The following is a 14,503-nucleotide window of genomic DNA, read 5'->3' on the forward strand; positions in this document are numbered from 1 at the left end:
AGCACCTCTTCATGTGCGTGTTGGCATTCGTGTGTCTTCTTCGGAAAAACGTCCGGATCCTCTGCCCATTTTTTAATCAGATTGGCTTTTTTTTTTTTTTTTTTTGCTATTGAGTTGTAGGCTTCTTTATATATTTTGGATATTAACCACTTGTCAGATGTGCAAATATAAGCCCCTTATCAGATGTGCAAAATATGTGAAATATTTTTTAAAAAGTCAAACTATAGAAATAGAGTAGGAGAGCGGTTGCCTGGAGATGGGGGAATAGGGAGAGGTAGAAACTTTCACTCACGAGATGAATATGGTCTGAGGATCTAATGTGTAATATGTGACTACAGGTGATAACACCATAGAGAGAATAGAACTTATATGTTCCCACCAAGAAAGTAAATATGTGAGGTGATGAATGTGTTAGTTACCTAGATGGTGGGACTCCTTTTACAATGTACACGTAAATCAAATCACTAAGACGTACACTTTAAACATCTTACAAATTTGTCAATTATTTCTCAATAAAGCTATAAAAAAAAGTTAAAAAACAAAAGGTTATATCCTATACTGTTAGGATGCTTAAACTGGTGGTATTGAAAGATAACAAATCCCAACCATCTAGAACTTCCCACACTTAAAATTGATCTGATCCCTAAACCTTAGTAACACCTCACCTGTAATGCCCTATGTTGTTGTTTTTACACATGTACAGGGTCTGCTTCATCACAGGATAAAGGCCTGAAGTCTAGTGTGGGCTCTACGAGAGGACTCTGCTGCCCCGGGAGCCCCTCCCCACACCGTCCTCCGCAGGACTCCATGGGCTCTGCACCCCTGTGCGTCCCTTCAAGCGCAGCCGGGGGGCAGGGGCTGACCCTGAGTGCTGGCATTAGTGTGAGTGGCGACATTTGGAAGGGCCACGTGAGAGCTGTCCACTGAGATCTGAAGCATTAATCCACCCCACCCACTGCACTTCTTGTACACACAGCTCCTTCACACACCTGAACGGGTCAAGACTTTGAAAGGTACTGGATCTCTCTTGGTCAGAACACTAAGTCCTAGTTCTCAAACCCTCATAATCACCCCTAAGAATGAGTTTATTTTAGAGTGATTTCTTCCTGAAGACATTCAACTCTTACCAATCTTACTATACATTTAAATTAGAAAAAGAGTGATTAGGAATCAGCCGTACAAGAATAAGACAAGTTACACTAAAGATGACAACACTATGTCACGGAGTCAGACAGTTCGATCCAAACCACACAAGTGGCCCGCCGTCAGCCCAAGACCCGACGTCCCCTCCCCTTTCGCGGACAGAACCACCTGCAGAGAGAGTGGGGTGTCCACGCCTCACTGAGTACGAACACCAATAATCCTCAGCAGTTGTGCTTATCGTGCTCCCCTTGCTATTGATCGAGTGATTGGATTTTGACCACAATGTCTGAGGAAAGAGCTGCTGGAGCATTTCTGGGAAAGGCCTCCACACTTCTAAGGAGAACTAAGAAAAGACGGTGTCTTTCTGCCCTCAGACTTTACCGAGCTTCGTTATCTCCTGTGTATTATTACAGTTTCTGCAATACTGGATCTTTATTTTAACACTGTTATTTCCTGTGTATTACTGTCGTCGCGACACTAGAAACCTCTAACGCCACTCTACAGTTATGAAGGAGATCAGTGCCACTCAAAGAGCAGCAGAACAGCAAACCCAGGCTCCTTACGTCTCAGTGACACTTCTGAGCCACAGACTCAGCCAATCGTGGAGTCCACCATCTCTGGACTTTGTATATTATGAGAAAATAAATATCTTTTTTGCTTAAACCAGAATGAATTTTTGTTTCTGCTACTCACAGCTGAAGGCATCCTGAGTCAAGAGTCTATCCCAAAATAAGATCTTCTTTGCAAACACCTCAAAATGAATGTGAAACAGAAGATCCAGAAAAAAGAGACAACGAATGACAACACGGGAAGCAATGATGCTCTGTGGGAGTGTACCCACAAAAGCAGAGACGGCCCACGGCAGTAGTTACAAGTTGGCTAGCGTTGTTGGAATAACCTTGAGGAAGATATTTAACCTCTCTAAGGTTCCATTTATTCATGAGGATAATGGGATCATAGTATCTTCCTCTTAGGACTATTTTGAGGATTAAAGTAGGTAATGCAGTGTGGAAGGCTTAGCAGTTTCTGACATGTGATAAATGCTCAAAAATGTTACTTGCTGTTACTTTTATTCTCTCCACTTGGTTCTCTATATTTAACAGACTCTTCGTAAGAACCATTTTGTTTGATTCTCGTAACAACATGAGTTATGTATTCCCATTTCACAGTCAGGAAACAGCCCCGGAGAGGTTGCATGTAAACAGTCAAGAGCAGGACCCCACACTTCTATTGCCAATTAAAGAACCAGAGAATCTCAGGCATGAAAAAAACCCCACAACTACAAATCCAGAAAGATAGAAACTGAGGGAGACAGTGATTCAGAATGCAGAAAATTGCTAATGGTCTTGGTAACAGCATGAGGAAGGGCAGAAACACTGTGTCAATGGAGCACGAAGTCTGGAGAGTTAAAACTTAAACCTCTGTCCACAATAACTGGATCTTAGGCTCTGACCCTCCAAGTGAAGTGATGGCTTAGCAAGTCAGTAACAGCAAGGTATATTCTGAGTGATTCAAACTAAACCCACTAACTGGAGGACGAAAGCAACACAGAGTCTACCATGTAAACATGGGAAGTGTTTTCATTAAGGAACCAACAATTTCAGTAGCTGACAAGCTTCATGCCCCTACAGCGCAAGCTCCCCATTAGATGGCAGTGTGAGCTCAGATTACACCTTCCAAAAAGGATTAGCCATGAAGCCCCAGGTACACGGACCTGACTGACCCAGTGGTCAGATGCAAAACAGGAATGCTCTCAACACAGCAGCATTCACTTTCAAGTACGAGAACGACTGGCAGTGATGACCCGCGAGCCAGCAAAACAACAAAAACCCTTCTGAGAGAAAGTCTAACTACCCGCGCAGAGGAGCCTGGGTACGGCTGCATCACTGTGCTCACACCAAGGGGAACACGCTCTCCTGACCTGCAGGTAGAAAGATAGGAGGAAAGGGGGCTCTTCCAAGTGTGTGTCACACTCAATTCTCATAGCTTTCACTCCAGCACCAGTGTTACTCTGCACCTTAAATATTATGAGCTTGTTTTACGTTGTGTGTTTTTTTTCCTTTTTTGGTCCAGTTTATGGACCTAGGCACTACATCACAGCCCACAAATCTGTTTTCATAACATTTCTGAAAATTTACCCAAGGCTTTTTTCCCTTCCACACTCATACTAAGAATTATTTTGTCACCTTTCCTTGTCTTCTAAATGGAGCAGGAAAACTGGCCACCTTTTCTTTGTACTGGAAAGTAAACTGATGAGGAGCAAGTCAGACCTGCATTGTTCATGAAGCCTCTGTGGAAATAAAGATACTAGTGGTGCATCAACTGACTACTCTAGACAGCTCTTCCCAGGTAGTAATTTCACAAAAAGGTTGCAGATCCCATAAAAACAGGAGGGGCAAAGCTCCATTTTAAGGCCCTAACTCCCATGTATGTACTGTCTCCAAAAACATTACTTATAGATATTCTCCTAGTAGGCAAAGAGTACTTTTAAGAAATAAAACAGAGTGAAGGCTTTTACTTATTAATATGAACCTGTTTTTACCTTCTTTTTCAGTTAAGTTTGTCTCCATCATAATTTTAAGCAGTGCAAAGAATGCGTATTTGTGACAGTATAGTAAATCAGAAATACAGACTTTTTACAAGCAAATCCTAGTCTCAGTTCAAAGTGAAGTTATTTTTTTCTGAGCAATTAGTAACATTTTTATAAGTATCAAGGCACCATGTGTGCAGAACATCAGTTAAAACTCTAGGGATATGCAGAACTTCAGCAGCCGAAGGAGGCCCATAAACGCCAGGTGTTAAGCCTGTGCGCTGAAAGATGGCAGCGCGCACACCGAGCACACCAATAAAACATTTATTAAACTCTGCCTCACACCAAAGAACAACACTGTATTCGGCTACTCGTGCTTGCTACTCATGGTCACATGAAGTGGCCACAACACTGCAAGGCTCCTCCTGGCTCCACTTTGTGCATTTGACTGTGGGCTGAGAATTGCCATGAACACTCAGCATTGTAATTACCAGGAGCTGATTCCTCTTCCAAAGGCGACCTCACTACTTTAGTCTGGTAATTCATCAGGACCATGGTACTTTATAACAAGCAGTCATAATTCTTCAAACCTTCTCAATTAGTATATTTCAACAAGCAAGTAATTAAATCCTGTTATTCCTTCTCTGATGACATTTTTTTAAAAATTTAAAATAGGTCCTCTCCCGTCTTTTAATTATAAAAGAAACCCCAAATGACATTAAGAAACAGAAATAAAAGACATAGTAAAAGGAAATGCTCTCAGGGATTCTAACCTCAATGTTAACACCATTCTCTACAGGGACCAAAGCTTTTATCTAAAAGATATTAAGAGAGTCAGGGAAATAAAACCCACACCAATATTTTAACATCTGCTTTTCCTTTCCTACTCTCTTTTTCTAAAATAAGGCTTCTCTATCTGAAGTCAGACTTCAATAAAACAAATGCAGTTTTCCTGACAGTATCTTTAAAAGGTGAAAAGGAACCTGGAAAAGCATTTTTCTGGCCAAACTATATACTCTTCTTCTTGGTTTCTATACCCTTTCCTACCTTCACCTTCCATTTTCTTGCTTCCTAGTATCTCTATGCACTTTTTTTTTTTTTTTAAGTGAACGCTGTTGTTGTTTTTTAAATTTATTTATTTTATTTTTGGCTGCACTCGGTCTTCATTGCTGCGCACAGGCTTTTCTCTAGTTGCGGCGAGTGGGGGCTACTGTTCATTGCGGTGCGCGTGCTTCTCATCGCGGTGGCTTCTCTTGTTGTGGCTCACGGGCTCTAGCACGCAGGCTCAGTAGTCGTGGCGCACGGGCTTAGTTGCTCTGTGGCATGGGGGATCTTCCCGGACCAGGGCTCGAACCCGTGTCTCCTGCATTGGCAGGCGGATTCTTAACCATTGCGCCACCAAGGAAGCCGTCTATCCACTCTTCCTTTTGACCAGAAAACTTGCGAAAGACTTTAAATGGGCAAAAAGATTCCTGGCCATCCTTTCACTGTCTGGAGGGGTCTGCCCAGGGTCCCCTGATCTTCCCCCATCCATGCCTTGTCTCTGCTCTGCAGCTCTGTTACAGAAGCAGAAGTGGAGGGTTGATGGTGACCAGGGATGCCTGGCACAGAAATACGTGTCAGGTGAAGATGCAACTGGTTACTGAGGAGAAGTGGCCGGTGTTGCACCTTTCAGCATTCCTCACTGCCCATTATGTCTGTCCTCTGGAATTCCCCCTGAACTGGTTTTAACATTTCACTGGTTTTCCCATTAATTAATGAATTAAATAAAAGCTTGGACACGTGCGCATTTTGTATTTGTATGCGAGTCAAGCTTTTACCTTTTCAAAAACTATCCTTTAGTTATTCCATGGCTAAGCAGATTATTTCTGAAACTTTCAAGTAACAACTTCAAAGAAATATTACTGTAAATTTTATCACCATTTAAGCACTTCTTGAATGTACATAATACTATTTTAAGATCTGAATACAATTCATCACCCTGAAATCTTAAGTCATAAGATTCTTTCCCTGGGGGCACAGCACTGAGTAGCGCACATGTAAGAAGAGCAGGGGATCACGGTGACGACGACGAACATCCAACCAGCGCCCACTGCGAGTAAGCGTCCCCACCGCTGAAACGCACACGCCGCGTGACCCAGGCCGCCCCGTCTGCACCTTGAGGAAGCTGAGCAGACTCCAAGTCACCCTGCAAGTAACGGGAGGGCCAAGAGTTAAACTGAGAGAGGGGCTCAGACCCAACTAGACTGCCTCAGAGAAGAAGAAAAACAACTTCTAAAGAGCCAGGCACTTTTAGTGCTTCTGGCTGGTTACCAACGTTACCTCGGGATTATCCCGAAATGTATTAAGAAAAAGAGCTGTAAGAGAGAGTTCAAGCTGAACCCCTGTGTGAGCAGCGGCAGTAACAGGAACAATCAAGACAATCAAAAAGTAAGAGGACATGAAAAGGTAAAGAGATCAAACGAGGGGTGAGTTACATGCTAAACTAAAAATTAAGGAAATCCATTTTATGATAGTAAATAACCAATTTAATCCTAACTTTGATAGTTCCATCTAAGGCTCAGACAAAAGTCACACCATATTCCTATAATCCTGGTACAAGGGTGCAAAACTGTATCTTCCTTACAAAAGAACAATCCAAAGAACGCTTCTGCTCCACACTTCCTTTGTGGTGGGCCTTGGAAAGAAGCCGAATCCAGGCCACTGAAGCAGGCCACTGAGAGGTTTACTCTCAACCACAAAGTCCATTCATGCAGGAAACTATGCTCAAATAAAGACCCAGCAATTACTTTTCTTTCCTGGACCTTCGTGATCCTTAAACTCTTAATTTATCGGGTACTGAAACCCTTAAAACAGCTCCAGAATGACCCACGCTGGCCAAAGAGCTTCCCAGCTGTGACCCAGGACAGTCCTCGCTCACTAAAAGCTGCCAAACCCCAGGCCTTTTTCAACACAAGACAACTTCCCACGACAAACACGTGCTCCCTCCCTCTCAGCCAGGGCAAACCCCAGCAGGTGAAAAAGAAGCTTACTTTTGATTTACTAATGGTCTTCAAGTGTAGGCTTGAAGGTTAAATATATAAAGATCAGTGGACAACTTTCTCCATTCCTAGAAAAACCTAAAATAAACTATGGCTAAAACATTAGCAGAACTAATCTGTCGCCTGCAGAAATGCTTGTGGAGAAACGCTCAGTAGTAACTTCACCAGCAGAGTCACTAAGGCCGAGAGACAAGTCAGAAACAACTAACGTGTTAGGTGAACTGACTAAGGAAGCTGCAAGGATAAAGGCACTGATTACAAAATCTACAAAAACACTGTACTAGGGAATGAGAACAGGGAATTCTAGATTTGGTCCAAGACATCTTGTAAGATTTACCTGCCACAATTCTGGTAAAGTAAGTCTGAATTAAGTATGAATTACAGGTAGGGGTTGTAAACAAAATGACAAGACTACCTTGGTTCTACTTACTGCCAAATATATCCTGAAAAATCAAGCACATGGAAAATTCTGTTTTAATCTCAAGTACCATCTAAATATTTAAACTTACCAACTCCAGACAACCCGTTAATTCTCATATCATTAAAAGTATTAGTTATTCAAAATTTCAAGATACTTTTCCTCTTCACAAAATGTAAACTCAAAAACTGAAGAGGTAAGTAGCTTTCGCCAACAGTTCTAACCAGTTGGAAGGTTCGCTCTGGCAAAGCTGACCAAGCTCCTAGAGATGATGCCCGACTCCCAACAACAGAGTGTCTTCAACTGTGCTTCCCTGGATGTTCCTGGAGCCCGACTCTCTTCACTGAGTGCACAGAACTTTTCAGCAGCTAGAAATAAAGACAACGGAGGCAAGGCGGTACTCACTTTTCAATCTCGATGCCGAGTGGATTAGCAGGACGCAGGGACAAGGGAGGAATCCCTTTATTCCTGTCAGTGCGCATGTCATAGTAATTCATCTCATCAACCCACACAGCAGACTGATCCAAAATACCTACCAAATGAGGAGCACAGCCTTAATAAGATACACACTCCCCAGGCACTAAGTCTTACCATACTGCTTTACTGTTGAAACACCTAATACAGAATGCATGCTACAGTAATTTTTTAAAGATTTGAAGGCACAAAAGCTCCAGATTTTTTTTTTTTTGTAATGGCTGGTAGCTTAATTAAAACCACTAAAAATCTATAGAAAGGCAAAAATAACACCTCTTGATTGCACTGTACATTATTCAATACAGAAGACAAGTTAAGCCTCTGAGAAAAAGTTCTCTAAAACAAATGTATTTTACAAATAATAAGCAGTACAATTAATTTGGTACATCAACAGAACACCCAACAATCCTTATATCAATATAAAGAAATCAAACACCTTCCACGGAATGCACGGCTTGTGTGATGGAAATGACTAGGATATTCAGGAAAAACAAAATATAATCTCTGAAAACAGTACCCTCTTTCCTGTGGCTCGGACTGGGCTGAAACAGAGGATGGGCAGTGTGCGAGGGAGCAGAGTAGAGCGCAGGGCCGGGAGACCAGAGGGCTCCTCGTGAGCCTTCTAACTCTATGGGCACCCACAGGTCTACCAGGATGACACAAGGAAGCTCTGTCAGAGGGTAAGCTCAGGCCCAGACACTCCCAGGTTCAGGTCTATAGGCCTTTCCTGAGCCTGTGCTGTGCTAAGTCCTGGGCAGAGCATTTTAGCATAAAATCAATACTTTCAAATAAGTTTTCTTCACCTGCTGTACAAACATGATACAAGATGATGCTAGATTCTGTCAAAATGTTTTTAAGTTCCTCCAGAAAACTGGAAACAAGTTCCTGCTTTAATTTCACAGTTCGGTTTTCAAAGACATTAAATAAAAGTGAGTAAACAAAAACAAAAATATTGTATGTATATATATGTACATACGTTTACATACACACACGTACATAAATGTAAATTCCATTTTTGGTTTTCCCTTAAGTTCCTCAAATTTTTATTAAAAAGAATCAAGGAATTTAAGGATATAATGCTGAAGAAAGGCTTTATGCTCTAAGACAGAAAACAAAATTTGCAAAACTCTTTGCTTTTCTATATGAGAGAAGGCCTGGGTTTAATTATGCCTGTGATAGTCCTACATTACACAAATATTTATTAAGTACTGACCATGTGCAAGTCATTACAGGACCACAAAGATGAATCTAACAGTATTCTTACTTTAGCAGAGGAGATGCCATATACATAAAGAGCTAGGAGACGAATAATTAAAAACACTAATTTATGGAGCCCTTAGTTTGTGTGAGGACCTATGCTAAGCACTTTCTCCAATGTTCTAACTCATTCAATCCTCTGAGGTAGGTGATTCTGTGACTCCACTCCACCCACAGCTGGCTGCTCGTGTGATCAGAGTCCCAGCTTCTCAGACCAAGCTCTGTACCCCAAGGTGAGGAAGCACGGGTTAAGGGCACAAAGGGAACACAGGAGGGGCTCTAGGGCACAAGAAGAGTGTGATTTCTAGTTTGGAGGCCAGAGGCACATCTAGGTGGGCAACATCTTGTCGGGGCCTCAAAGGACGCAGAAAGTGAAGGAACACGGAACATTATTTAGGCATTACTGGCTAATTTGGCCAAACCAGGTATGTATTTCACCTCAAATCTTATCTGTATCACAGCAGGAAATGCAATTATTGTATTCAAGATCAAGAAACTAGAATCGGCATTTCGGACGTGTTACATGAACAGCTTTTATACAGGACAGAACAGCAGTTCTAATGATTAGTTAGCATCCTTAGGGTTTACCGTCAGCTCAGCTAACTGCCTTTTCAAAAGTAATGCAGATTTTAACCAATATCCCATTCCTGAAAAAATAAACATAAACTGAATCTAAGTTAATGACATATGAGAGTAAGTAAATTTTATACTAATTTACCAGTTGTCAGTTTTAAAAACAAAACCCACTTTTATTTTCTTCTTTAGAGTAAAGTCATGGGAGATGATACCTATTTTCTCAGGTCTGAGCAGCTTGAAGGAGACTGTGGAGGTTCCTTTGCCACCTGACTTGGTTGTGACAATAATGTCTCCTTTGTCGTTCTTGGCCTGTCCCACGCGACATACAATTTTACTCGCAGACATCCACTCTGCTGTCAGAAGGCAATTATGCCCACAAATTGTCAGACCTGAAAGTAAAAACATGCATGCACATAACAAAGTCCAAAGAACAGCTATTTCATGAAAAGACAATTCTTCTGTCAGTATCGCCAGGCCTTTTTCCTGAACTGAAAAACAGAACTAGAAATAGCATTTCCTGGTTCATCAGTTAGTTATTTCTATTCTTGAATATACCCAATATCATTTGCAAATAAACGACTGTCTCTACTGAATTTGCCTATTTTTTCTCTAATATTTAATACTTCTTTTAGATTATATTTAAGTGTCTTCAAACATCATTGGAATTAGAAAATAATAACCATAATAATGTCTAGGCACTCCAGATTACTTAACTATGAGAATCTTAGATTGCTTTCATAGGTATTAGAAAGGAAATTATTGTTATTTTTAGAAGTCCAAGTTCGTGCTATAAAGCTCTAAAGCGTATTAATAAATGTGTACATCATTCCCTAAAAAAAATATTTATCATCTTCCTGAAAATAATCCACACATACTTTTCCTAGTGTTCAATTATACATGATACTACAGAATGAACTAAAGTTTGTAGTTTATGTTAAGCACAGCCTGAAGTCTGTTAAATCAGTAAATGTTCTCAGGCATTACTGGATTACTAGTGCATTTTTCATGTCTGTACATCACTCCTGCAACGGCAGTCCACGCTGCCTAAATGTTTCCCTCATGGTCCTGTCGCTGTACTACACTCTGCTCCCAAAATCTCAGCCCACGCCTGGCATCTCTGCCCAGACCCACGTAGACTGCAATGCAGACAGGGAAGACGTGGCCCCAGGCAGAGGACCACCATCCCACCACGTGCATTTCTGCTAAACAGAGACCAATGTAATAAACATTCATGGAGAAAATAGACCGAAGTGTATTCAGCAAACACCCAGACACTCGCACTTTCTTTTCTCACCATTTAACTTTTGATACTGCTCGGCAGTCAAGTTTAGCAAATGCAAGCTTTTTGTTTTGTTTTTTCAATCAGATACCAGGAACACCTCAACTTATGCCAAATTCGGTTGAAAAAATGTAGGGAGGGATTCAAGTCATCTTTTGTTACAACTTAAAGCACTATTTAGTAAGAATGTTATACTAACCATAAATGAATAAAAACAACTCCATTTTAAAGATGTTTATTGAAATAATTAATTTCAGAGATTTCCCTAAGACATTACTATTTATTCATGTAAGGAATTCAGTTTTTCTAATGACAGCACTTCAAAGTTCCTTTAGGACTAAGTTTTCCATTGGCTTTTTAAATGTGTAATGACATTTACACATTTTTAAATGCATTCATAATTCAAAATTATTTTTCAAAATGGGAGTGTTTGTTAGTTTTCTTGATACTCAACTTTTATTATGAAAAATTTAAGCCTTTTAAGAGGTTGAAAGCACCCCCTGAAACTCCTCTCCATCTCCAAGGTAAGCCTGTGAAACACTTCAATACATACAGTGCTCTAATAATTTTTATGTACACATAAATCAGTCTATGTATTTTTTTATATAAATGGGAAATGTTTTAATTTATGAACTGTTTAGTTATAGATGGTATATATTTCAATATCACTCCAGGTCAATACATAACTTGATATTTTTAAATTTTACAATATCAAAAACATTTTTGTGATTTAAATACTAACTTTAGAAAGGAAATAACGCAATCCAATGTCAGGACTTAATGTATTAAAGTTCCTAATATAAGTCCCCTGCTGGGGAGCTATCTTACGATTAAAACTGAGAAATGGGAGATTTCAGATATACAGACATAAAGTCTTAAAAACATGTTCAGATGAGCAAACATGTATGATATCCATGATGATGGAACTTTGGGAAAAAGCACCCGGAATAACAGTTTATTCATCTCGTTGTAGCTGCTATCGAGGTTCCTCAGATTTAATATCTGTTCTGCATTTTAACTAAAAAAGTTAATAATCACCATATAATTTAAAACACAGATTTAAACAGATCATTTTAAATGCATGAAAATTAAATAAGATCATACGATCTATTTCTTAAACATGTTTTGCCAAGAAATCTGCTTCATGAAATATAACATCTTTTTTTTTTTTTTAAGTAACTTGTAGAATTCCAAATAAAGTGTTTTTGTAGTATTTTACTTGGCTAGTGTAGATGTCACCGGAGTTATAAAAATGCTTAAATTATTTAGTAGGTTAAGTTTGCTTTTTTAAAAAGTGGTTTCTTGGCAATACATGGGCAGGCTGAAAGCTGAACTAGCAGGTTTATAAAAGTCGTGCGCACTCAGTCAAACAGGAATCGCGCTGCCTGAAGCTAAAGAGAGATCAGCATCCACACAGACGGGCAGCAGTCACGTGTGAGGGCTCAGTGACTGCCAGTTAAACTGAACCTCCATCTAGATGGTCTATTTCCATGAATTCTAGGGATTTTTCCACTTTGGATAAAGAACAACCTGGAATGAGCTTTGTCAAGAACCAAGACATAGGATAAGACAGACTACCTTCATAAGGATAATAAACTTAAGTTTTATTTACTGAAGAATCAAAAACTGTGGCTGGAGAAAACAGTATAAAATGAGACACAGTTAAGTAACACTAGTGAAAAGAACGAGCTGGGGAGGGCAAGACTCAGTAATTAAACATGGTGCCCAGCTCTAATCAACCTTCTCTTTTCCAAGGGATTTCCGGATGGCCAAAAAACAATGTGTCAACCAGCAGCTATAATGCAAGGAAAACAAGCTCTAACTCATAATCTCTAGTATTTACCAAGGGGTCCTTCATGAATTAAGAAATGAGTCAAATGAATGTCTGAATCCAAATAAATTAACATGTGGGAAATCAGAATACTCATTCAGCAGCACATATTGAGTTGCCTCCCCGCTCTCTTATTCTGAATGTATCTGCACACCCTCATGCAGAGTTCACATGAAAATAACCCAAACTGACCACACACTGATATTTATGGTTTGCTCTCTATCCTGGCAGTGCTTTAAAAAAAGCAATGATAAGGCTCCATCTTTAGAGACTGAGACTTAGCAGCTAAGGCAAGAGCATTTTTTTAAGTTCTAGAGAAGATGAAGACAAGCCAGGTGAGAACCACTGACAGACCAGAATAATGAAATAACCAGCAGGAAAGGGTCTCCCCCAGAAGAAGGGGGCACACTGCAAACCAAAATCAAAAAAACTCGCGCAGTGCCAAGTGGATGCAGTGTTCTATTGCTCGCGTCCTTGGGCTTATAAAGATAAACAGCATAAACTGATCCTAAAAACTAAAACGTAGCTTGCTCTAAATATGTAAACATTAGGGGAGCCTAATGCAAACCGTGGGCGGGCATGAGTTTGCAGAGAGCCTGTGGCTGTTAAGTTTGGAGGCTCAGTGCTCCCGCCCCAATGGGCATCGGGTGCAGACAAATGCCCACAGGTCCCACGGTGCGGCCCGGCAGAGCGCACAGGCTCCTCTGGGTGGAGGGAGTTTAGATTTGGTTCCGAGAGCAATAGGAGCAGAAGAGGCCTAGCTCACCCGGCACCTGAGAAGAACAGACAGCTGTATGAGGGGAGGCCAGAAGAGCTGGGCGGCTGTTTTGGCAGTCTTGGCAGGAGAGGCCGACCCCGAGGAAAGGAGGCAAACCTCGGCTGTGGGGGGCTTTCTCAATGACCAGGCGAAAGACAATACAGGCAAGATCTGACAAAATAATGATTTTAACAGAAAAATCAGAAAACCAAATAATTCTTTCATTTCTATTCAGATCATCCTGTACAGACCTCAGGGGTGTTTTTCTATCACCTTCACTATTTCAAAATAGTATATCTTGCCTCAGTTGCCCAACATAAAAATGCATTCACCATGAACACACAGCATCGTCCCTGCCCTTACCTATGAGGTCAGCTGGCCCAGTCCCCAGGTTTTCTCCCCTAATCGTGACCTTTGTCCATGGGATTCCTTCATTTGGAGAGATGCCTGTCACAAGCGGGGGTTGTCGTGTTCGAGACATTCTGCTTGTTGAGGAAAGTAGAGGTCAAGCTACAGAAGTAATCTGTAGAAGAGAAAGGAAAAAAGGGTTAGTGCCAACTGAGATGAGCAGCAACTAGAAACACCAGAACTAGACATTCAGTACCAAAACACAGCAGTATTCTGCAAACATACAGCGCCAGGTTTTTTAGCTGTCAGTTAGCCTGTCTGCCAACAATTCCTGCACATGAAGGTGACTAAGGACACTAGCTAGTACTGGGAGGGAGACATCAAGAACATAAACTTCTGATGTAAGGACAGACAGAACCTAAGGTCCCCCTGAGCTCCATGCCACCACCTGCTGCACCCAAAGTATATGCTGGAAGCTCCTGAAGGAGCACATTCTGAGCTAATCAGATTCATAAAATTAAAGAACATCTCCATTCTCATAGGTATACTGAATTTCATTTTATTTTTGTGTTAGACTTAGTGTAGCAACTCTTTTAAATGTGCTCAAATCAATACACTGACATCTTCGACACTGAGACAGAAGCAGAGACTTGCTAACTGTCCCAGTGCGGAGCCGGCAGAAGTGCAGCTTCTGAGTTCAGATGCCCTGAGCTCTAGTCCTGGCGCTCTAATTCCGCTCCAAACCTCTGTTTTCATATACGGACACTGCGGCCAGTAACAGAACCTTCCATAAGGCTACAACAAAGATCAGGTACATAATCCCAGCAGGGCAGAGCACCTAGTGCACAG

General features: G+C 41.0%; 1 protein-coding gene across 5 annotated transcripts in view; it reads right to left on the reverse strand.

The window, feature by feature from the left end:
• Positions 1-14,503, reverse strand: part of EXOC2 (exocyst complex component 2) — a 156,274-nt gene that overhangs the window by 111,244 nt on the left and 30,527 nt on the right. For all 5 annotated transcript variants that reach the window (XM_067751838.1, XM_067751836.1, XM_067751837.1 and 2 more), the window contains exons 2-4: positions 13,670-13,829; positions 9,652-9,828; positions 7,538-7,664 (exon numbers count right to left, since the gene is read on the reverse strand). In XM_067751838.1, coding sequence (XP_067607939.1) covers positions 7,538-7,664; positions 9,652-9,828; positions 13,670-13,787 — 422 coding nt within the window. In that variant the 5' untranslated portion in view covers positions 13,788-13,829. The remainder of the gene's footprint in view (positions 1-7,537; positions 7,665-9,651; positions 9,829-13,669; positions 13,830-14,503) is intronic.

Source organism: Pseudorca crassidens, chromosome 10 (genome assembly GCF_039906515.1).
Source record: "Pseudorca crassidens isolate mPseCra1 chromosome 10, mPseCra1.hap1, whole genome shotgun sequence".
NCBI classification, from domain to species: Eukaryota; Metazoa; Chordata; class Mammalia; order Artiodactyla; family Delphinidae; genus Pseudorca; species Pseudorca crassidens.